The sequence below is a fragment of the Sus scrofa genome, chromosome 13, assembly GCF_000003025.6.
Source record: "Sus scrofa isolate TJ Tabasco breed Duroc chromosome 13, Sscrofa11.1, whole genome shotgun sequence".
NCBI lineage: Eukaryota > Metazoa > Chordata > Mammalia > Artiodactyla > Suidae > Sus > Sus scrofa.
In genome coordinates, this window is record NC_010455.5 from 14746659 (window position 1) to 14771225 (window position 24567).

General features: G+C 38.7%; 2 protein-coding genes across 13 annotated transcripts in view; one reads left to right on the forward strand and one right to left on the reverse strand.

The window, feature by feature from the left end:
• Nucleotides 1-11240, forward strand: part of CMC1 (C-X9-C motif containing 1) — a 75675-nt gene extending 64435 nt beyond the window's left edge. For 7 of the 9 annotated variants that reach the window (XM_003132082.5, XM_021071490.1, XM_021071489.1 and 4 more), the window contains 2 exons: nt 4802-4892; nt 7772-8031. In XM_003132082.5, coding sequence (XP_003132130.2) covers nt 4802-4892; nt 7772-7892 — 212 coding nt within the window. In that variant the 3' untranslated portion in view covers nt 7893-8031. Of the gene's footprint in view, nt 1-4801; nt 4893-7771; nt 9247-10920 lie in introns of those variants that run through there. The other 2 variants (XR_002338179.1, XR_002338178.1) reach the window with 1 other exon arrangement.
• Nucleotides 10623-24567, reverse strand: part of AZI2 (5-azacytidine induced 2) — a 28142-nt gene continuing 14197 nt past the window's right edge. For 2 of the 4 annotated variants that reach the window (XM_003358349.5, XM_021071480.1), the window contains exons 6-8: nt 21394-21452; nt 14959-15077; nt 10623-12745 (exon numbers count right to left, since the gene is read on the reverse strand). In XM_003358349.5, coding sequence (XP_003358397.3) covers nt 12333-12745; nt 14959-15077; nt 21394-21452 — 591 coding nt within the window. In that variant the 3' untranslated portion in view covers nt 10623-12332. Of the gene's footprint in view, nt 12746-14954; nt 15078-21393; nt 21453-24567 lie in introns of all 4 variants that reach the window. The other 2 variants (XM_021071481.1, XM_021071482.1) reach the window with 1 other exon arrangement.

Consider the following 24567-nt stretch of genomic DNA (forward strand, 5'->3'; position numbering starts at 1 on the left):
AAGGAAGCAGCTAAGAGTTCCATGTAGAGTTGATGATATATTTTGAATTGAGAGGGATTTAAAAATCTGCCTTAATACATTTCTTTAATAAGCAAGATCTCCTAAATGTCTTTCATTTAGATTAAATTGAAGTTCCAGGTTTAAAAATGAAATGATGAAAATGATGGGGTAGTCATGGAAATGTAACACAGTTTATATGTTAAAATTCTAAATCACATTGGTATACTTTATTAGTACTTTACTGATTAAGGAAATAAAGAAATAGAAAGTTACAAGTAAGTGCTCTGTCTAAAGATGGTTGTGTAAAAATCATAGGCTTAAGAGTTTTTAAAAAATAATAAATTAATGGAGTTATAAAAGGGGTGGTTCTAGTCAAAGACATGAAACAGTGGGGATGACTTCTTTTAATTTGGTATGTTTTTAAATTGTCATCTCTCACTGAATGCTTTAGTTCTAACTGGATGACTGTGTTTGCAAAATAATATGTTGCTTAAAACTGACTGAATGAAAAGTGTAAAAGGTCAAGTGCCCAGTGGTTCTGCTCCCACACACAGTTGTTTCTTCATCTTGGCTTTTAATCTGGAAGCCTTATTATTGGAGATTATTTAAATATTAAAATACATTAGAAAATTCCATAAATTTAATGAGTGAAAAGCAGTTTAAACTACCTCTTTTCTCTTACTGCTTTTATACAGAGGTTCCCAAGAAGTTTACTTTTTTATTTGTTTTTAAATGCAGTAGCTGCGGCAATGCCAGATCCCTTACCCCACTGCACTGGGCCAGGTATCAAACCCATGCTTCTGCAGTGACCTGAGCCACTGCAGTCGGATTCTTATCCCACTGCATCACATGGGATCTTCAAGTTTGTTCTTATATAAACTGGAAGTTATATAGACTACTTGTACTTAATTGCAACATGATAATTTTGCCTCTTATCTTACGCTAAAGATAGAAGACTTTATCTCTTTCTGTTTTCCTAGATTTACTTGATCCAAATGTTATGCCTAAAGGATATTTTTACCAATAGTTTATTATATCAAATAGTTTCTTTCAGAGAAATGAGGGTTTACAAAAGAGAGAACTTCATGTTCTTGATACCTAAAAAAATGTCTTAAATGCTACCTTTAAAGTTTGGGGTAGCTTTTAATTTCTCTCCTCTCACTGCTTATTGATATGTATTTGCATTACTTTAAGATATGCTTAAGTGAAAGAAAGTTTATTTTCATAGTTTTCAGTGGTGATCAAATTATTTACATACAGGCGTACAAGCTCTTTTAACATTTAATGTAACATTGAGAGACAGAAGTGAGTTAAATTGGGCTTGTTGCAGAATACCATTGCAGAAATCAGCTGTATTAGCAACGTCACCATAATGTGAGTATACGCTAATGTGATATGAAAGAAGGATCCTCATTAAAACCTTGTTGCTAAACAAGTGACAAAAACCTTACAAACAGCTTGAGGCTTCGGGCCAGTCACAGTTATTCCTGAAGAGATTTGGACAAGTGTGAAAATACATAGGCTGTGCCTTTATTGTCACTAGAACACGTAAATGCTATCTGGAATCAATCCTACTAAAGACACTTTCAGTCCTATTAGGGAAAACAGATCTTAAAATAATTCAGTGCCTGAGCCTTCTGTTGTGAATTCCTCATATGGAAAACTACTGGGTTTGTTAAATTCAGAAACTACTCGTGGTAATAAATGGCCATCATATTTGTGTTTTCCAGAAGAGGCCTGGGGTTTGGTCAACTTGCGTATTTTCACGAGGTAAAATCCGTGATGCTAACAGTCTTCGTTTAGATGTTATCTCAGTGAGCTGGTACAGGGCTCTGAGTTACCCTGAGGCTGCGGCCCATGGCCCCATCCCTTTGAGGACTGCTCATGTCTCCGATTCCATCTAGGGTCATACTTCTTGCCTCTAGAAAGGCAGCTCTTAATGTCCATCATACTATCAGTAGAATAGTTAACGTAAAGGCATGCTAGCAGCCTTCCAGAGTGGGAGGTAATGGACTTTCTCTTTTTTATCTTCTGTCTTTTTATGGCTGTGCCCGTGGCATATGTAAGCTCCCAGGCTAGGGGTTGAATCAGAGCTGCAGCTGCTAGCCTATGTCACAGCCACAGCAATGCAGGATCTGAGCTGCATCTGTGACCTACACCACAGCACATGGCAAAGCCAGACCCTTAACCCACTGAGCGAGGCCAAGGGTCAAACCACGTCCTCATGTATACTAGTCAGGTTCGTTGCTGCTGCACCACCACAGGGGAACATAGTAGACTTTCCATCATCTCGCAGCCTCCCCTCAGCATCTCCCTTGACAGCAGGCTGGTTCTAAGTCTGCCCTGCCTTGTTGGGTTGTGGGGAGTTCTCATTAGGACACAGAGGAAGTCCCCTTGCTCTGATCTGGCCCCGCCCGCTGCGCAGCTCCTGTCTCAGAGAACGGGGACTTCTGCTGCTGAATAAAGGAGCATGTGGTGGAAGTGATGAGACCGAGGCCTCCAAGTGGAGCCTTCTCCCTGTCCCTGCACAGCCCCTCTGACAAGTGTCTCATGGCATTTACACATCTCAATCCTTTTCATTTTGCCTGTGGTTTGAAACCACTTTTCTTACATACAGTGTGTCTTCATGGAGACTCTGAAAATTACCTGCTTGCTTTCAAATCATTATAAATGAAGTTCCTTAGTCACTGAAAGGGTAGCATATAGCACAGGAAAAGAAGAGAATCCTGGTAATTTTGAACCAGAGGAGTTGGAAAAGCTGTCCCGTAGCTGTTTTGTGAGGATGACGTGTTTTAACATCTGACATGGAAATGGTTGGCTGCATACAGCAGATGGGACTAGACTAGAGAAGGAAGGACCAGAATCGTGGAGGAGAGAAGCTGCTAGAGGATGGGGCCGTGCACACTGTCCCAAGCAAGGGCTGCGGGCCCCGGCTTGACCCAGAGCAGACACAGCAGAGCAGCAAGGCTGCTCTGGGTTGGTGGTCCTGAGAAAGCAGGACACCAAGGGAGCCAGTGCAGTTTAATAGGCAAACTACCAGGATGGAAATGTGATAGAAAGCCATTTGAATTTTCTGGGCCATTTAAGAGTAGACTCAGGAATAGAATGGGAGCTCTGTCATCAGAAGTTAAGGACCATGGCAGGGTTGTCTTAAAGAAAGGGGATGCCTTGATGCCATCAGAAGACATATGGAAACTGGACACCAAAAAGTTTTTGTCTGGACGCAACTCCCCTTTCACTCTTCCTACTCTTTTTTTTTTTTTTTTTTTTTTTTGAGAATATACTCTTTTTTCTCTATGGGCAAACCTTGGAGATATTGCGGGTTTGGTTCCAAACCATCACAACACAGTGAATATCACAAAAAGCGAGTCACCCAAATTCTTTGGTTTCCAAGTGCATGTAAAAATTATGTTCATACTTTATTGTAGTCTGTTAAGGGTCCAGTGGTAGCATTGTCTAAAAAAACAATGTGCATACCTTAATTAAAAATACTTTATTGGCGTTCCCATCCTGGCTCAGTGGAAATGAATCTGACTAGGATCCATGAGGACGCAGGATCGATCCCTGGCCTCACTCAGTGGGTTAAGGATCTGGCTTTGCTATGAGCTGTCGTGTAAGTCGCAGATGTAGCTCGGATCTGGTTTTGCCATGGCTGTGGTGTAGGCCAGCGGCTACAGCTCTGATTGGACCCCTAGCCCAGGAATCTCCATATACTGTGGGCGAGGCCCTGAAAAGACAACCCCCACAAAACTTTATTCATAAAAATGCTGACTGTCACTTGAGCCTTCAGCCAGTCATAATATTTTTGCTGGTGGAGGGTCTTGCTTCGATGCTGATGGCTGCTGACTGATCAGGGTGTTGGTTGCTGAAGGCTGGGGAGAATTTCTTAAACTAGAACAACAGCGAAGTTTGTCTCATCCACTGACTCTTCCTTTCGGAAACCTTTTCTCTATAGGATGCAATACTTTTTGATAGCATTTTACCCAGTGTAGAACTTTCAAAGTTGGAGTCAAGTTCGAGTCAATCCTTTCAAACTCTCAACTAAGTTTATCCTAAATCCTTTGTGGTCATTTCAGCAAGCTTCACAGCATCTTCACGAGAAAAAATTCCACCTGACCACTCTCTTTTGTCATCCATAAGAAGAACTTCTTATCTGTTCAAGTTTTATCATGAGATGGCAACAATTCAGTCCTGTCTTCAGGCACCACTTCTCATTCTAGTTCTTTTGCTATTTTCTCCATGTCTGCAGTTAAAATAGTAACAGCAAAGATTGCTGATTACAGATTACCGTAACAAATATAATACTGAAAAAGTTCGACATATGGAAGAATTACCAAAATACGACACGGGAGTTCCTGCTGTGGCACAGTGGGTTAAGGGACACAGAAACATGAAGTGAGCAATGCTTTTGGAAAAATGGTGCCAACAGACTTGCTTGACAGAGGGTTGCCATACACCCACAATTTGTAAAAACGCAGTATCTTCAAAGTGCAATAAAATGAAGTATATCTGAATGAGAAATCTGCATGTCCCTGTAAAGCTACCTCACTCTTTATCTCAGAGGTCCCCTCTTCCCTCCTTTCAGATCTACAAAGTCAGTGACTTTTATTCTGCCTTTGATTCATGTGTGTGTTTTTTGTGGACCATGTACTATGTGCCTCGCACAGTACATATTATGTACTATGAAATAAGCACAGATCTATTATCTAGGTAATAGATGTTGAATGAATGTTTTAGAGCTGTTGAAAATTATATTGATGTAATTTGAGGTCATTTTTTTCTTCCAAATTTTTAATTTCAGATTTCACTAAATGCTGCAAGGACTCTGGAATCCTTATGGTAGTAAAATGCCGGAAAGAAAATTCTGCATTGAAAGACTGTCTAACTGCTTAGTAAGTAGTTACCTTAGTGTTTTTGCTGCTGCTGCTGCTGCTGCTGCTGCTGGTGTGTGTGTGTGTGTGTGTGTGTGTGTGTGTGTGTGTGTGTGTGTGTGTGTGTGTGTGTGTGAGAGAGAGAGAGAGAGAGAGGTGTTCTAGGTAAGAGCATAGTATTTAACTCATTACATGTAATATATTCTGTACTTCTTCCCCCACCAAATTCATCATACTGTTGCTAAGTCTAAAACTGTAATTTGTCAAAGATTGTTCTGAAAAAAAAAGGAAATCTCACATATTCACGAAGGGTCTTTTCAGGTTACACGTATTTTTCAGCATTTTATCTGATTAAAATTCTAGGTCTGGACTTCCCTGGTGGCTCAGTGGGTTAAGGATCCAGTGTTGTCACTGCTGTGGCTAAGGTCGCTATTATGGTGCGGGTTTGGTGCCTGGCCTGGGAACCTGTGTGTGCCACAAGCACGGCCAAAACATAAAAGTGCTTCTTATATGTAAGGTTCACTGATGTTTTATTGAATGCAGGTGCTCTCTGCTCATCTCCTCACTCATTGTATTACCCACGTTGTTGGCATTGCAGAGTGTGGTCCTTCAGCGAGTAGTTAGTTGGTAGTCGTCAGCGAGGCCTCACGTTTGGACGGCCCTTCCTTCGTTCCGTGTTCTCCTCCCCTGGCCTGGGAACCATCTATATCAGGATGTTTTGACACTTGTTAGGCAGTTAGGTAAAAAGAAAGTTGTAACTATCTGAATCTTATATTTGTTTTCTTTTTTGATGAGGAATAATGTACATGTTAAGTTTACAGACAATTTTAGAATACTGGCTTGGAAGACCTTAGAGATTATTTAAACTAGTCCCCGCATTTATACATGAGGAAACATATTCTAAGTCCACATATCTTTTCTCCAGTGAATAAGAGATTAAAAGCAATTCTAACAGCTGCTCTTTTTTATGAGCCCGGACCTGCACTAAGCACTTAACTGGAGAAGTAAGAGTTTTGATCCCTGGAGCTTCCAAGAGATGTTTGTTGACTAGAAGCTATTCAGCTGGTGCCAGTCATCATCATCAGCTATGCCTCTTGGTTGGGGTGGGCAGCCCTGGGGCAAAGGGCCCAGGAATGTGGCCAGGAGGGCGGCCAGGCTCGTGTCCTCTGGGTCCCCCAGAGCACAGCACCGCCTCCGTGACATTTGCTGCAGGATACCTGGAGGCCCCCATATGCACACATCGCCCCAGCACAGGGTGCCCAGTAAATGTTAGCTCTGTTTTTCAGTTTGTATTTGTTATTTATTGACTGCTGTTATCTGCATCATAATCATTTGAATGTCCTTCCTTCTCTTGCCCCACGAAGATAGGAAGGTAAAAATGATAGGTTCTGGCCCATCCTGGGAGATGGCTGGGAACACAGAGGGGAGGCCTCCACTTAGGTGGAAGCAGGCAAGGCAACAGGCCATGACTGACATTTGCTGAAATTGAACGGAGGGCTGTTCCCAGAGAATGTGTTATTTGACCTTCATTCTCAACATATGCTAAGAGATGCTCTGCTGTATTTACTGTTGCCGTCCCATGGACGCGCTCCTACCCTCTCATCTCTTCAGTGACCTCTTGAAACACTGATGGTTTGTGTTCTCTTATGTCCCCCGTCTCATCCTCATTTGTTCCTCAGTAAACTGCAGTCTGACTTCTGCCCTCACCCGGTGTAAGCTGCTCTTCCTAAAGCTTCTAGTAGGTATCCTCCCATCCTTTCTAAACTCGACCTCTCTGGAAACCCCTAAGATGCTCTTCGACCTGGCTTCCCTCATTACCCTCTTTTCTCTTCCCTCAGCATCTCTGTCTTTCTCTTCTGGACCTTTTCTTCCTCTCCTCTTCCTTCATGTCGGTTTGCCAGATCTTCTCCTCATTGTCAAATATGACAAAGGTCAGTTTACATCCACGGAATCCAGCTCCTTCCTGTCAATCGTGGATTCATTTCTTGGCTCTCTTCTTCAGGCCCCATACTGGACTTGGCCCTTTGACTCTTGCATCCTGTGTCTTTGTCAATTTCACTCGTCTAGAATCCAGAATCTTCCTGGGCTCCTAATTGTTCATTTCATCTCCTGAGTTACCCCCCAGAGCGATTTCACCCTTCTCATCAGGATGTGCCTCCCTGTGCTCAGGCCCTCTTTGCATCTTGTCTGGGTTAAGGTCCTGGTTTATTTATTGGACACTGCTCTCACCTTGCTGGCCTTTTGCCACAAGTTGTCAGACTTATTCAAGACACAGAATTGATCTCACAGCTGTCATATTAATAGTGCCCATTCGGGTAGATCTGACTTATTAGAGGGGCATGAATGGATCATCATGACCGGGCCTCTGCCATTCTGGCTTCACCTCAGCCCCTTCTTCTGTTGAGAAACTGCTATGCTGGTACTAGTGTACATATAGCTCTTCGCCCGTCAGTGTTTCCTCATCTGTGGGCTTTTCCACATGTGCCTTCTATGTGCATTTTTGTTGGTCCTTCAGAATGTGGTTCAAATATCCCTGGACAGTGTCCTTCTCCTGCTGCTCCCTTGTTTCCATGGTGCGCTGGGCCACGCCTCTGTCTCCCACCCACATGCATCACTGTGACACAGGCCTTGTCTTCTGACATCTTGGACTCCTGAGGACGGTGCCGAGCTTCCTGTTTCTCTCTCCTGGCTATCCAGAAAAAAAAACCTATTAGGTCTTTTTTTTTTTTTTTTCTCCCTTTAATTTGGTAGCTGAATGTTTACAACAAATTTGACCATTATTAAAAATCTGCTACTAAAGATTGTGTCTGATGAACTGGATGTCTGAATGTATTGTGAAAGGGAGCTTATATTATATGCTTGCAAAGTAATTCACTTTAAAAGTTTTTTCTTTCTTATAGCTATAATGATCCAGCCTTTTATGAAGAATGCAAAATGGAATATCTGAAGGAAAGGGAAGAATTCAGAAAAACTGGGATTCCTACCAAGAAAAGACTACAGAAGCTTCCCACAAGCATGTAGGCGAAGTCAAATGATACTCAGGAACCCTAATATCCATGGAAATCACAGTCACCTGAAATAACGGACTTAAGGAAGTGTTTGCTTTACCCTTAATTACGGAAATAATTTTATCTGAAATAAAGTTCTTGCAAACTTCAAAGTTAAGTTTATTAAATAGGATAGGAGTAAGTAGTAAAATGGGATGTGGTCTGCTTGGTCATTATGGATTTTCCATTAACTTTTGCACAACTGTGGTTCTGTAACAGTGACAGCTGATTTCTTAAGTTTCCACATGACTCTTACCTTACTCTCCTCATGTGGCCAGCATTTACTAAAGCAAAGCAGGAATGGACAGCCTTCAGAGGTGTAGTAACTTGGCAGTATAGCATAATGGTTATGAACCTACCATTTATTAGTTAAGCAACTGTGGATATGTCTCATAGTTACCATGAGTATTAACCAAGTACTGCAGGTAAGTAGAGTAGGTAGGACAGTGCCTTGCACATGGTAAGTGCTCTTTGTAGTTATTATCAGTAGTAGTATGAGTATAGTATTTTTAATGGCCACATCTGCAGCATGTGGAAGTTCCTGGACTAGGGGTTGAATCAGAACTGCAGCTGAGGCCTATGCCACAGCCGCAGCAACACCAGATCCGAGCTGCATTTTTGACCTACAGCACCTTAACCCACTGAGCAAGGCCAGGGATCAAACCCACATCCTCAGGGAGAGTCAGGTCCTTAACCTGCTGAGCCACAGCAGAAACTCCTTTATGGTTATCATTAGTAGTGAAGGCTTATTTGGAAACATAGATGAATTAGTTTTACTTATGTCTTTAATGGAAATTTTCCTAAAATGGATTATTATATTCCTGGAGTTCCTGTCGTGGCTCAGTGGAAATGAACCTAACTAGTATCCATGAGGATGCTTGCTCGATCTCTGGCCTCGCTCAGTGGGTTAAGGATCCGGCACTGCTGCGAGCTGTGGTGTAGGTCACAGGCATGGCTCAGATGCCGAGTTGCTGTGGCTGTGGTGTAAGCCAGCAGCTGTAGCTCTGATTCGACCCTAGCCTGGGAGCTTCCATATACCGTGCATGTGGCCCTAAAAAGCAAAAAAAAAGTATCATTACATTCCTTTACCTGTTAACTTGGCTACCAGAAGTATTTTAAACTGTTTATCTATATCCTTTTAAAAGTCTTCTTTATAAGTATGAATGACTGTTTTGGTACATAGTAATGGTCTCAAGAACTAGTGTAAAAAATTTCTGTCCCAATGTGGTAATTTGGTCCCAGGTTAAGCTTTTATATTAAAAGTTGCTTTTTTTTTTCCTCCTATGAGCTGTTAACACTTCACTATAGCCATTGCAACTAGTTTCCAGGTAAGTGAAATTTATATATATTTACATAGCTCATTAAAATTGCAAATAGAAATCCCTACCTACTAGAACAAGATTTAACTGTGGCCTTAATCCTATGAAATAAACCTAAGATCTAAAAGCAAATAGGACCCTAAATATGATATGTTCAAGTTCCACACTTTCCTCGAGTGGACCACTCAAAGAATTATTTTATTCTTTTTTGAAACCTAAAGAGGCCACATTTTCCAGGTACACAGATTGAAAGGAGAAGACAATGGGAGCAGACCAAAGCAACACAAATGCAGCACCCCAGAGACCAGATAGCATGAAGGTGAAGTCAGCATTCCTGTTGGCCTTTTGCTGCTGGCCTTTCCTAGAGCACAGGAATTGGTTTTTACTGCCATAAGCGAAGAAAGTGGTTAAAAAGCTAGTAAAACATACAATCTAGGGCTGTTTTGTCATTTTAATTTGAATCAGACGGACCAGCTTAGTTTTATGTGGAAAATTCACTTAGGTAGATGCCACTTCCTCACAGTGCTAGACATACTAGGTTATATAGTATAAAAATACGCTCGTACTTTCACACTACCTGGGCCTGCCTGCTGGGCCCTCCTCTGACCAGTGCCCTGCACCCTTACGCACGCCCCTGCTGATACTTTCTTGTTAAGTGACCATCCATAATCTCGCCACCTTCTCCAGATAGCTTTTCTGGATGAGGTCACTGTTTTCACATGGTTTAGACCTTTAGTGCTTTAAGTCTGAATCTAGGTTTTCTCCTGTTTCCCATGGGTTGTCTTTGCTCTACTTGAATTAGGTTCCATTTTGGCAGAACCTCTGTTTTCTCTTTGAGGTGTAAACTTCTCTTTTAGCTCTTGGGGGATCAAGAGGCTTTTGTTGTCTGTCTCTTCATTCGGGTTATGTGCCGAATTGGGTTCTCCTTATAAAATTTGAATATTATAAAGAAATTTTCACGGGAAGCTCTTTGGAGCAAATTTCAGCTAGTGTGAAAAAAACGTCAACACAATTTTCCATTTTAATAGATTATAAGCTACAGCCAGGCCATTCTCTCATGTCACTTTGAATCTTACCAATAACAGAGATGACCACAAAGTGTACATTTACAAATTTTTGATTAGGAAAATTCTTTTGGTTAATCTTTCCTAAATAAAAGAGTTTTCCATCACTTGTTTTAGCACTTTAAACTGTCAAGAACATGAACCACTGACTTCTCTGGCATATCAGTTTGAAGACTGCCTTATTGTTGAGATCCAAAAGCATCGTCTCCATTTAGAAGTTGGTTTAACAAGACAAATGTCTGTTAGATGAATCAAATTAACTAATTAGTATGTGACACCTTGGAATATTTAGGCAAGTACAATATTTCACATCCACTTCGATTTCAAGCAAAAATAATTTATTTTAATTAAACAATGTCTTGGCATTGTTCAAAACATTAATCAAGCTGTTATGTCATATGAGCTATTTTCTTTACAAAGGAAAATTTCCAATCTTGGTTTTATAAAAGGCAAACCAGTAAGCTACATTAGAGATTAGATTATCATATACAGCCTATGCAGCCACACGAGCAGTAGTTTCTGCTGCTTTATTATTACACAGGTAGTTGCTTCCTTCAGCTAAAGCCTGGAGTCTCCTATGTGTTTTACGCATATTGGGTTTTGTTCTATTACTTGGCAGGAGATGGCAGTCCCCTGAGTCAGCTGTGTTCATTGGTCAGAATAAATTCCAGCATCTGACACCAACTCCATTAATCACAGACAAGCTTGAATAAGTGAGTAAGATAATAGAAAGACAAAAATATCTGGTGAACAGTGAACAGTTTATATATGTATGATGTTCAGTTAATACAGAGATCTGAAATACTCTTTTGAGTCCAAGGTGTTTGAAACTCCATCAAAAAGGATAAGGGCCTTCTGCATGGAACCCTTCATCTCGGGCAAAAGATGAAGGAACTGAGAAACAGATTACTAATAATCTTAATACGCCCCCCGAAAGAAGAAATGAGCATGTGAAGCCATCCTTGTTTCCACTTTACTTGTTTATAAATGATAGGCCACTTAGAATCAAAGGATTTGGGGACATTTCATGATTGTACTTTACCGTATATCAATACTGCACAGAATTTAGTTTCTAGAATTTCTAATCCGATTAGTAAAAAGCCAGTTTAAAAAAAATTCCTTTCTCAATAAGTAAATCATTACATTTCAAAACAAAGTCTCACCAGTTTAACAAGTGGGTATAGACCTTCTGAAGAAAATGACTTTATATATAGTTACACATTTAGATTTTCATTAAAGAGCACTGAAGAGACAGATTAGACTGAGACTTTTGTGATGCTGTTCCTACTTCTAATTGCATAACCTATATGTGTAATAGTTCATTCACACGGGTGGTTTTTCAACCATTTGATCGCTCTTTTTCAATTAGGACTTGAGGGATGTACTGGGACAGAGTTGGTTTCAGTGATTAAGTTACTTCAAGTCTTAACATTCAAATTGCAACTTCAAATTTTTAACAACATTGTGATTAAAAAAATTTAAGTCTCAAACTTAGACACAATAGCACATAAAGATGGAGTAACCCAGACACTGTTGTTGCACTATAATTTTCAAATTTGTATACATTATAAAGTTAATAGAAATATAACCTATTCACATTGCCATTTCTTTATGCAGCTTAAAGCAACTTCTATGATTTTTCTGATATAATGGTCTCCTTTATTTTTATAAATGGATATTCAGGCATTTCACATGCTTTGTAAAAACCATGTCTGAAAACTTTCATTTCCCTTCCTCGTGTGAGGCAGAAATTTATAATTATCATCAAAGGTAGAACTGTCATTTTGAAACATTTTATTAATTTATTATTAGCAGCATATATCATCTGATTCTGAGCCAGAATATGGAGCTGGAGGGTATTCTTTCACACTGAAAAATCAACTACATAATATGGTACATTATGTACAAATGTAAATACTGAAGAACTCTGCACAAGTTGAATGAGAATCTGCTTTCAGTTTGTTAATGGTTTCTTAAGAAAACCACAGAGATAATGGCAACCTCAGGACCAAATCGTGACCCTCTTCAGAATTAGCTTTTATACTGGCAGTTTTGATTACGTTGATCCAAGTAATGCAGTGGTGGCAGGTTGGGTAAAGGCAAAGTTTTATTTTTAGCTTCCCCAAATGGTGTCTCACTTGATTTAGGAGGGCTTGGGAATACCCAAGAATTATCTTCCAGAGAATTTCTGCCATAAGAGTTGTGTTCCTGAAAGTCTGTATTGTCATGAAGAATGGTTTGCTCATTATCTGTCCATGACTGGAGAATGGCTCTCTCTGATAAAACCTTTGTGTCTCCTGGTAAAGGGGAAGGTGTGGCCTGACAAAGGGCTCTGCTGTTTGGTGAGAGGGTAGGCTGTCTTCTGTACGCTGCGGTGAGATTTGTCAAGTGCAGTTTTGTGCTCTCTTTCCCGAGGTCTTCTGTGTATCCTGCTGGGGTGCCAGCTGAAAAGAAAGCACAGGCAAGACATCAGCTGTCACAGCATTTATGGTCAGAAAGTAGCAAACACTTCATTAATTGGGTTGAGTCTAGAACTAGAAATAGAATGAACACTTCCAAGTGAGTGTGAGCACTGCGGGTGCTGTGGCTTGCACACAGGTGACAGGTGATCTTGGGTCTAATTCTCCTGGCTGTTTACTGACATGGGGACACTCACTTGCTCTGGGCGTCCCTTCTTTCATCTGCAAAATGGACACAGTAGTCTTTTTCCGCCTGTGTCATAATGAAGATGAAGAAATGTCTATTTTAAAAAGTTGGAAACCAATTAAGTTAAAATGCAAGTCCCCGTTCTTGGCTCTTAATGTGGCTACAAAAGGCTTTTAGAATGTTTATGTGTCAGTGGAGACTAAGAAAGGTATCCTTGAGTTTTAGGAGTTTTGTTAATCTTTCTTATAAAACACATACATGTAAATGTAAATTCTGGTCACAATATAATATAAAAATGTAAAAAAAGCAAAAAAAAAAAATGTTTAGTGACATGTAATGGCTTAGAAGACAGACTGTTGTTAAGCCACCACCAACCACAATGGGAGTGTGCACCTCCCCCTCTCCACTCAACCTGCCAGTGCAGGAGAAGACTAACAATTCATCCTAAGCCCGAGCAGGATGCAAAGTACAACTAACGCTCAACTCTGTAAGCAGCAGCTGAACCACGTTATAAAATACATTCACTGCCTTTTTTGTAGGTGACATGCAGCTCTAGAGAAAAGGTGATCCAGCTTCACCTCTGTCTCCATAGAGCATTGCATTTTGTGGTGAGGAGCAGTGCACGAGCCAGCCACTGTCATAGGGAATGTGCTAGAAAAGGTTCAAAGCACCAAAGAACTTATCATTCATCAGCTCAAAAGGGACACAACAGTGAGCCATTCCAAATAATGAAAGAGTTTCTTCTTTATTATTTTTTGGAAGTTCTATTTAGTATAGAAGAGCCACACAGAAGACTCACAGAAAAATTACTCACTGAATCATTTCTGTCAACTTAAAGTTGTCTCTTACATAACTCTGAGGCCACTAAAGAATTTAGCACAAAATGAACCAAAAATTAAGCTAGGGCCTGCCAAAGCACCTTACTGTTTTGCCCGATTCATAAGTAACTAACCCTAGAATTCTGAATTTAGCTTTCCATTCCCTGTGCAACACTCTCCCCCCAGTAAACATTCCTGAGAACTATTTATAAAATAATTTTCTGTCCTTCTTTAGGGACAATCTGAGGTGCACTAACAGTTTTAAATTAATGATTGTTTTTCTCTTTTTCTGGCCCCGCCTGTGGCATACAGAAGTTCCCAGGCCAGAGATCCAACCTATGCCAGAGCAGTAATCAGAGCTATAGCAGTGACACCAGACCCTTAACCTACTGAGTCACCGGGGAACTCCCAAATTGATGATTTTTTTAAAAAAATTAAGTCACATTTCATCCCTGTAAAATAAATTTTAGGGCATTCAAATTTGTATCACACAACTTTATAGAAATATCACTACTGTATAATAAAAGGTACAAATGCACTGGTTTTCCTCTGAGGTATAAAAACAGCTTTGGCAAAGTAGCCACTTTGTAATTAACACAAAACTCAAAAGGTTTAGACTCAGCCAAGCAGTAAAATATGAAAAGCAGAGGGGTAAAGATTTTTGCTTGGTTGGAAGGGATAACTGAATAGCACCTAGTCCCCATTCTAAACAGCCTATCTTTTATGGAAGGAAAAACCTCAGTTTACAAAAAATGAAAAATGGATCAGAGTTACCTTTTTAAAAATAACTTAGAGCTAGGTCTTTGGTGTATTCTGTAGCACTGAAATAAAAAATAGCTTTTGGTGTCTTAGTGTCTTTTTTTTTTTTTAAATATATGAAGTAGTTGTGGTAAAAGGTCAACTAGAGCAAACTTAACACCTCAGCCTTAAACACATAAGCAACACTTGGCTGAGAAAAAAGCCACAAGGGGAAAAGAATACAGTACTGAAGAAAACACACATCAGCAACACCTTTATGTGTGAAGTTGACCAGTATAAGCCTGAAGCCAGAGCACAGAAAGGGTGGCTGTGAATATACTACATATACTCTGGCTTATCAAACTCATTTGATGAGATTTCGATAAGATACGATAGCTGTTTGCTCTTCAAGCAGTTTGGCTGGAATCAGTGGTTTCCGGCAAACACTGACTTGCCTTTCTTGATTGCAGTTGGGGTTTTCAGCTTTCTTAGTAGCTCAGCTTGTACTTGAGTCACCAGATGCAAATTAGACATTTCTCTCTTTAGTTCCCAGTATGCATTTTGCATATTATCACTGAAATACAGGATTTAAAAAAAAAAAGGTTAATGCTTATCATTCTCTTTGTGGAGAGAAGGTTATAACTTCAAAATACAAGTGAGCTGATCTGTATTTCTGCTTAAATTAGTTTTGAAATAGTATAAATTAAACTCCCTCATTAAATTACTGAAATATTTAATTAGGGCATTATAACAAGTGAAAAAAATCTTAATTCATAATAACACTGACCTAAGTATTTAGCAACTAAGTGAAGTGTATTAAACAGAGGAGGATCTTATAAAAAGTATTCTAAACAATGAGTTTAATGGCTGTCTTCTCAGAATTGAGATTTCATCATAGCTTATGATGTGCAGTTGTGTTGATAGATTTAATAGTAAGGAATATGTTCTTCATTTGCAAATCTGATCAAGAATAAAGTGAGATTCATTCATGTATGGATTTCAAATCTGTATTTATCTTTTGATTACTCTTTAGATGTTGTGAACTGAAATGCTGTTATCAACCGCTGAATGTATACCCAAGTCCACATTACAATAAAATTTAGGTTTCATGCATTCCATTCTTTTATGTGTGACTGGGCTGTCTCATATTGTTGGTTCTAAACCAATGTGACATGACAGCACAGGACATGAAGAGCCAGATGATTTCCTGGAAGAAAAGAAGCTAGAGAGAGAGGATTATCTGAAACAGAAATAAAAACTTAATAAATACCTCTCATTCTTATAATTAAAAGTGTTTCACCTCATTTGCTGAGAAGTTATAAATCAGTTATTTTAAACCTAATTTTACTGAGTTTCATCTTCTATTAAGCATTCTTATTTGGATATTGATGATTTTTTTCTTTTTTAGGTTTTTAATTGCCAACTAAGTAAATCAAAATCTTCAACACATAGTCTTATTTGCTGTATGAAAATACACAAAATATTCAATATAAGAACAATGGATCTCATGGTGTTCAATCATTATTACCTCTTAAAGACATTAGTGTAATTTTAGTAATAATGAAATCAAAGTAGCCCAACACATTACTTCATACTTAGTCTTTGTCTAGATAGAAACAAAAACCTTTAAACTGTAAGGATAATGCTATTCATATCTAAACCTAATATCCCATTCTAATTTTGGAAACAAAGATATATTAAATAGTTACTGTGAATTATGTAAGGTTACATATCATCAAAATATTCCCATTCTACTCAGAGTACAATTCCTTCAATAGAAGCAGAATAAACCTTACGCTGCTTTTGAGAAAAATCTACTTGTTCTAGTATGTCGTAAATAGCATTTGTTAACCAGCAGTATATTTAAAAAAAAACGCAGGGACTTTGCAAGTTTTTGACAGGTGTGAAGTAAGTGCTTCACAAAAATTAGTTAACCACCTCTGCTTCAGCGGTCAACATCTAATATGTGTCCTACCATGAATGTTGCACATAGGAACTCTCTTTAAGTGTGAAGGGAGTCGGTGGGTTCCCTGGTGCAATTCTGGGCCTTCAGTACACTTCCCAAAAAGAATCACTCACATTACATAGCAGTTAAGTGTAAACACTGTGCATGTGCTAATTCATGCAGTCATGGTATGAATAACATGGGTTAAAAATAGTGTTTTAGTATTCACATAAGATGGTAAATCGGCACCTGACTTGGAGGAAAAAAAAGCAAATATTCAAGACAGCATTTGGATACTGGAATATCAAACACATTCTATCGTTCATAATAACTAACCATGTTAAATAAAAACAATTGTAACAGAGGTCTTAAAGCAGTATCTGATACACATTTTCTAATTCAAATTAATGGAGACTATTTATAAATGAGGTTAAACTAAAACCTAGGTCACCAACTTTAATATATATCATCTAATCTTTTTCTTTTGCCCTTAATGTCACTTGAAAACTGCAGACATAAAATCTAAAATTTTTACTAAGTATAAGTTCTCCCTCTTGTGGATAACAAAGAAATGGCAGTTTAAAGTCTTACAGTCTTCAAAGTGTGTTAACATTTTAAAAATTCTAAGTGAACAAAATGTTTAAATCAGTCCTTCAGTGAGACTGGAAAGTTGTCATCCACCAATCTTTAGCAGAGTTCCAGCTAACCTTTACTTTTGAGACTATAAACTTCTTCTAGCTCCCAACAACTGGGAGTATAAGTTACTTTTGCTATATATTTAATATATATGATGATATATAGTTGTCTATAAAGACTTATAAAACTACTTGAACACTGAGATGCAACAGCAAAGCATCCACTGGGAATCCTAACAAATAAATGAGATGAAAAGACAGTGGTGGCTGAGCATTTATTTTGCTAGAGAGGCACCTCACCCCCAGTCTCACACCCACGTGGCAACCTGGGGAACTCACCCCCCACACTTGAGGAAATGGGTGCAGAGGACTTCCTCCATCTAACATGGGGCTGTTCAAAGCTGCCATATAGTATCCAGTTGTGTGACTGCTGCCCTCTGTGGATAACATGTTCCTATTGTCATCACCTTCATCTTCATCACACACTTACCAACCACCCCAGTATACCAACTGCCAACATAACCTTCTTGACACTAGGATAAAAATTCCATACCCCTAAGTTTTAAATGCAATGAAACCAGCTTATCCACTGTTCAAGAAAGGGACAGATGTCCAGCTTACATGGTAAAATTATCTAAAACCTCAGTTTTCTGTTTTTGATTTTTTTTGGCCATGCCAGAGGAATATAGAGGTTCCTGGGCCAGAAATCAAACCTGTGCCACAGCAGCAACCTGAGCTGGACCAGTGACAATGCCAGATCCTTAACATGCTGAGCCACACAGGAACGCCAAACCTGTTTTCTTAATTGACACTATACTATGAATTCTTTAATGCTGAAATGAATGTTCCTTGTATAAGAAAAATCTACTTAACTGAGTTTTTACTTCATCCATGTTTTTTCTTTAGATTTAAAAAATTGACTGGAGTTCCCGTCGTGGCGCAGTGGTTAACGAATCCGACTAGGAACCATGAGGTTGCGGGTTCGGTCCCTGCCCTTACTCAGTGGGTTAACGATCCGGTGTTGCCGTGAGCTGTGGTGTAGGTTGCAGACATGGCTCGGATCCCGCGTTGCTGTGGCTCTGGCGTAGGCCGGCGGCTGTAGCTCCGATTCAACCCCTAGCCTGGGAACCTCCATATGCCGTGGGAGCAGCCCAAGAAATGGCAAAAAGACAAAAAAATTTGACATATTGCATTCCCCAAGGAATTAAACTGAAAGTATGGGACAGTCTTAGCCAAGAACTGGAGACTTAGAAATGTATATTTTGACAACTGTGGTTTCCTCAAACAAGCATCTTTCAAATATTTTTTTATTGTAAGGCACGCCAGGCAATCATTTTACACTGCAAACCATACACACTCTTATGTTCTATCCTGTTTCATTCCTTTTTTAAATTTTATGGCCACACCCATGGCATACGGCAGTTCCCAGGCCAAGAGTTGAATCCAAGCCACACCAGCAACCTACCATGACAGCTGGGGCAATACTGGATCCTTTGATCCATTGCACCAGGCTAGTGACTGAACCAAAACTTCCACAGTGACCTGAGCGGTGCAGTTGGATTCTTAATCCACTATGCCACAGCACGAACTCCTGTTCTTATTTTAAAAATGCTTGTCTTAATTCACAAAATTTGATGATCACTAAGGCAACAAAGCACAGTGTGAAAAATACTAATCTGATCCCTATTTTCTAAACAAAGAATTTCCACTTGAAGAAGTTAACCCACACGCAGACCTGGTTTAACAACTGAGGGCAACCACCTCAAGTCACCACCAACTAGTACACTGGCAGAACACTGGCCAAGCTTCTCATGGGCAGAGCTGCTACTGTTAAAATGTTGTACACCATGAGGACCATAGTAAAGGTCTTCAGTAATGAAAAGGTTTACTCAGGAAACAATGTAGCACCACCTCATTTGCCTGGCAATGTGATGGGAGGAAATGCAAAAAAAAGGGGGAAGGGGATGTTCCAAAAAAGTGCTTTCCAAATAACTTGAAAATAATTCTTAAAAAACACCTAAACTTATTTTTAGTTAACAGTTTTATGGAAACATTCCTGCATACTTTTCTCATAGTATAGTAAACAATTTAGCATCTGAATTGTTTCATCTAAAAGTGGATGGGGTAACTTACAAAGATTAAGAAAACAAGAATATGAACTGCAAATAGATATAAATGATAAAGGCAAGGAAAAACAAGATAAAATGCAGTTAGCAATGAGACTAACATAAAAATGGTGGTTACCAAGGGTAAGCCACAAATTTGGTAATTAGTTTCCTAGCTGCTAACCAGAAGAGGGAAGAACTAGTCAGTTCTGCAGTCCACAGTGCTTATGTAAGATAAATGTACACCAGTTTACAAAAACACATCTTTTTCTTTTTTCTTTTTGGCACTTGGCAGGCATCAGGACCTGCTTTAATTACGCATTTCTTTAGCATACGGTATTTTTTATTTTATTTTATTTTTGGTTTTTTTGCCATTTCTTGGGCCTCTCCGAGGCATATGGAGGTTCCCAGGCTAGGGGTTGAATCAGAGCTATAGTTGCCGGCCTACACCACAGCCACAGCAACACGGGATCCGAGCCGCGTCTGCAAACTACACCACAGCTCACGGCAACGCCAGATCCTTAACCCACTGAACAAGGCCAGGGATCGAACCTGCAACCTCCTGGTTCTTAGTCAGATTCACTGACAACTGAGCCACGACGAGAACTCCGAGCATCCGGTATTTTTAAGACCGAACTTAATTCTTTCCAAAATTTGTCTCTCAGTTGTATCCCTGAATTAATAGTGAGCCTTAGAGAATTTAAAACTGCATTTGGAAGCCACAACTCTGTAGTTCTATAGCCTCAAATATCAGACTCGCCTCCTGGGGCCTTCCTCCCATTCCAAATCCTGGCTTAGATCCTTCACCATCTTGTTATATGATGCCTTCAACACTGTTTGTCTGTTGTTTAGTAGCTGGGGGATAACTTTTCAAGTGATTCTCAGAAGTGATCCAAATTCGGTAACACTGCCCATGGAAGCAGAAGTCCCATTCTATAGCGTGTACTTCTAATAAACTATATAAGCCATTTCATTTGACCTACTCTGATTCTAACATGCTTCTTTCCAGAAATGGTTTAAAGAGGCTTATAAAAATGAAAAATACAAGAGATTAGTAAGGGGAAACCTAGGTTGACAGGAAAAAAGGGAACTCAAAAATAATTTCCAAGGACACTATATTAGATAACACGTATTGAAAAAAGGAAGAACTTCCTTGCTGTAAATTGAAAGTTGAAGGCATAAGTGAGTACTAATTGAATGGCACGGTTGAGTAGCTGCAACAGAGACAGCTATAATCCTCACTGCTGGCCCTTCACTCGGGAGTGCCTACCCCTGGATCTGGAAGAGGGCTACATGGACTTTCCTCCAATGTTTTCCCTAATTGATCATTCCTCTCCAATAGGTTTTAGATAGGAATAAGTATGAGATAATAAACATTATTTACTCTGGAAGCCAAATGATCAAACAATGAAGGTTGTATGAGTATTTTTCATTGGACAATGTATCCATGTAGAGAGGGAATGAACAAAAATTATCAGATATATATTTGAGGAAAAAAAGGCTGAAGTAACATATGTAAACTCTGATAGTTAATTTTATCAGACCCCAAGAGGATAGTTTTCTTAAAATTCATGTCATGGAGTTCCTTTTGTGGCTCAGTATAAATGAACCCGACTAGTATCCATGAGGATGTGGGTTAAGGATCTGGCATTGCCGTGAGTTGTGGTCTAGGTCATAGACCTGGCTCAGATCCTGTGTTGCTGTGGCTGTTGCATAGGCTGGCAGCTGCAGCTCCAATTCGACCCCTAGTCTGGAACTTCCATATGTTGTGGGTGCAGCCCTAAAAATTAAAAAAAAAAAAAAAAAAAAATCATGTCATATTAAAGCCTAAGATTGTCCAAGTTTGCCTTAAGACAAGTGTTACTGCTGTGTATAGAAATGCCTAATTCTTCATGTAAAATACATAATTATTACACAATATTTCTACACAGCTAGCTCCCTAAAATCTTATCTTAAACATTAGTGAATGTTCAAAAATTTTATCTAAGGCACCACAATATACGTCTTTCTACTAAAGTTCAAGCCTATTTATTATTAACGGATTTAAATATTTTTATAAGTATATTTGTGATCAAAATTACATATAGTACCCAAATAGTATCAATCTGTTCTCAAGGTTAAATCAAAACAGAAATGTAGGCACCTATACAAAGTGGCCTACAAAACAAGAATATATTCTTTGTAAATGCTGAAGAATGTTCATACCTTGAAGTGCTTAGTCTTTGGAGATCTCTGCTCTTCAGACTGTCTTCCTGAGGAGGATCCTGTCATTGTTTAAAAAAAGGTTTAAAAGTTGTAATTTTTATCTTCTATTTATTCTCAGTACTTTGTTATCCTAGGCATGTTTCAGCTTTTACAGAATACACCTGTTGTACAACATAAAACTAGGTCATATATACAATTTTAATAAAATAACTCAGAAATTTCCAAATCACTTCCAATTATTTAAAGTCATCAATGCTTTAATTTTCTTTAAAAAATACTTGCTCTCATATAAAAGAACTTGGAGTCTTAAAAATGTTTCTGAAGACCAATTTGAAGTCTATATTCAAAAAAGGGTAACAAACATCAAAATATTATTTATTCAAGGTATAACTGAGTGAATTCTATCAGAAAAAATGGATATTTTTGGTATTATTGCAAAATGTACCTAAATTTAACAGGTTACTGTTCAAAAAGATCACATAAATTTCCTTTTTCCACAGGAAAATGACAAGGTAAGGACTTCATAAAGTCCTTATATACTTCAAGTGTTATTAGTTTACATTATAGATGACAGAGAGAAAGAATCTATAAAAGATATTTAAAAGGGGGACTTAATATGTTTAAGGCAACTCTGTAACACACTTGTTTGAAAGCATCTGATTTCAGGGTCTGTAACAATAAAAATGATTGTCACAGGCACTAATTCTTTTGATAGAAAATGGCTAGTATAAACTTAAAGAACAGAATTTAATTTGACCATTTCTTATTTATGTAATCTAAATGATATGTTTTAAAGTGGACCACTAAAAAAACGCAGAAGGACTTCATGAGTCCTCTGAACCTAGGAGTCTAAAATATCAAAATATAGTACAGAAGATAAAACGTCTTTGGATCTTGGTGTTCAGAAAACACCAACTAAATACTGTCCAAATTAGTTGCATCTTGGGGAATGCTATGGAGAGGGGAAACAGAGCTGGTGCACAAGTCAGAAGAAGTCTGACCACTAATAAAGTATATGACCCTGGACACTTTCCTGTTCCTCACAGGAAATGAAGGAATCAGACCAAGTCACTTGCAGTTTCTCTGTATAATTAGTTAAAAATATACGTTTTAATTACTATATATTTATACATATATGAACAATGGAAACCTTCCTAATTTTTAAGGACAATGATATTAAAAAAGAACCTAACAGTCTGGGTTAGCAAAGTATTTCTCCAGCTACCACCAAACAATTCAGAAAATATAATAGCAAAAAGCCCAAAGCAAATGTCTCTAATACTCAAAGACTTGGCTTCTGGCCAGCCATCAGTTTGCCATGTTCTACAGGCAGTAACGGATGTTTCCCAACTAATGCCATCTGATGGCAGTTTCAAATAAACAGGAGCCCACAGCTACAAAATCCTGGGAAAACACTGTTCTAGAACCAGGTTCCTTCGGGACTGCTCAGAACCTCCCCACTCCACGGCACAATGTGAATCTCTTATGTATTGACAGCAACCCCATTTTACTTAGTGTTTCCTACATTTCAGCCCCAGTGCCTGTTTTTCTCAAAGGATCAACTGTTCTGAATATAAATGGCTGGAAAATTGGAGGATACGGGAAATAAAAATGCCAATAGTGGAAATGACCCTGGAACCTTGACCTCATTAAAACTAAACATTTACTCAACCAAGTTCACTAAGTACTTTAAAAAAAAAAAAGCAAAACCCCTCAAACCCCACTACTGGGTATGTAGGATACTAATTCACACTTCAGAAGGTATCACAAAATACGTTTCACAGAAAGTGCCGTCTTAAAAATTTGTGTAAATATTGCAATAATAGATTTAAGAAAGATTATTAATACAACATACATTTCCTCCTTGGTTTACCCTTTGACTCCCATATCCAAGAAGACTTTGATCAGCAACATCTTTGTAACAACACTTAAATGTACTTCCTACAATATCAAGATTTAAACTTGGAACCCTTGATAAAATAAATTTCCACTCCACCTTTTCTTGGTTCATATATTTAAATTAGTTGTGAGCATTTTTCACTTTAAATATCCCTCCTTTGGCCAAATAAATTCCTAGAAAGGAGGGTCTCTGTCTTAAAATCTTTTTTTTTTTTTTTAAACTCCTTCCTTATCTCACCTTTAACTCTTAAAGTTTCTTGGTCTCTCAGATTCGATTTCATCAACAATAAAAGAAGTTATTTCTAAATATTCTTCTACCTTCAAAAGTCTGTTTTCTGTGATTTATAAAAGATGAATTAAATCAAAAGGCAAAATTATCCCCTAGCACCATCTAGTGGAAAATATTAAAAGAACTGAACTGTAACACACATGCATATATACCCCTAAAAGGACTGCTTTTCTGGATGACCCTAATTTTTTTTTTGAAACACATTCACTTATTGATAATAGACCCTATGTACTGGACACCATGTTAACCGCTTTACATATGACCTGATTTAATCTTTATAAAAAATAGGTATTTAATGTCAGCTTCATAGGAAAAAGTTCAGAATAGTTAAATGACTTTCCTGATGTTACAGTTAATAAACAACACAATTATAAACCAAGTTTTTATGATTCCATGGTATTGCCTCCTCCATATACGGAAATATCCATCATTTTATAAAAGCTATCAAATTATTTCAAGTAGAATACATACTGATAATGAGAATTCAGAGCTTCAAGGTACAGATCTTTCCTTGCAAGCACATCTTTTTAAAAGAACCCTCTTGAGGGCTATGGCAACTGAGCTTGTAGGACAGGATGCTAGAAGCCTCTGAAAGAACTATGCATGTGCATATAGGTTCAAAGCTAGGAAAATCAACTCCAGATGTCAAGCAGGGGAAAAAAAAAAACACTTTGGCTCTAACAGGAATTGACAGTAGTATTATTATTTGCTTTTTAGGGCCACACCTGTGGCATATAGAAGTTCCCAAGCTAGGGGGTCAAATCGGAACTACAGCTGCCAGCCATAGCCACAGCCACAGCCACAGCCACAGCAATGGAAGATCCACGCTGCATCTGTGACCTACACTACAGCTCACGGCAACACTGGATTCTTAACCCACCAAGCGACAACATGGATTGAACCCACAACCTCATGGCAACTATTCAGATTCGTTTCTACTGAGCCACTATGAGAACTCCTTGGTTTTTTTTTTTTTTTTTTCCTAA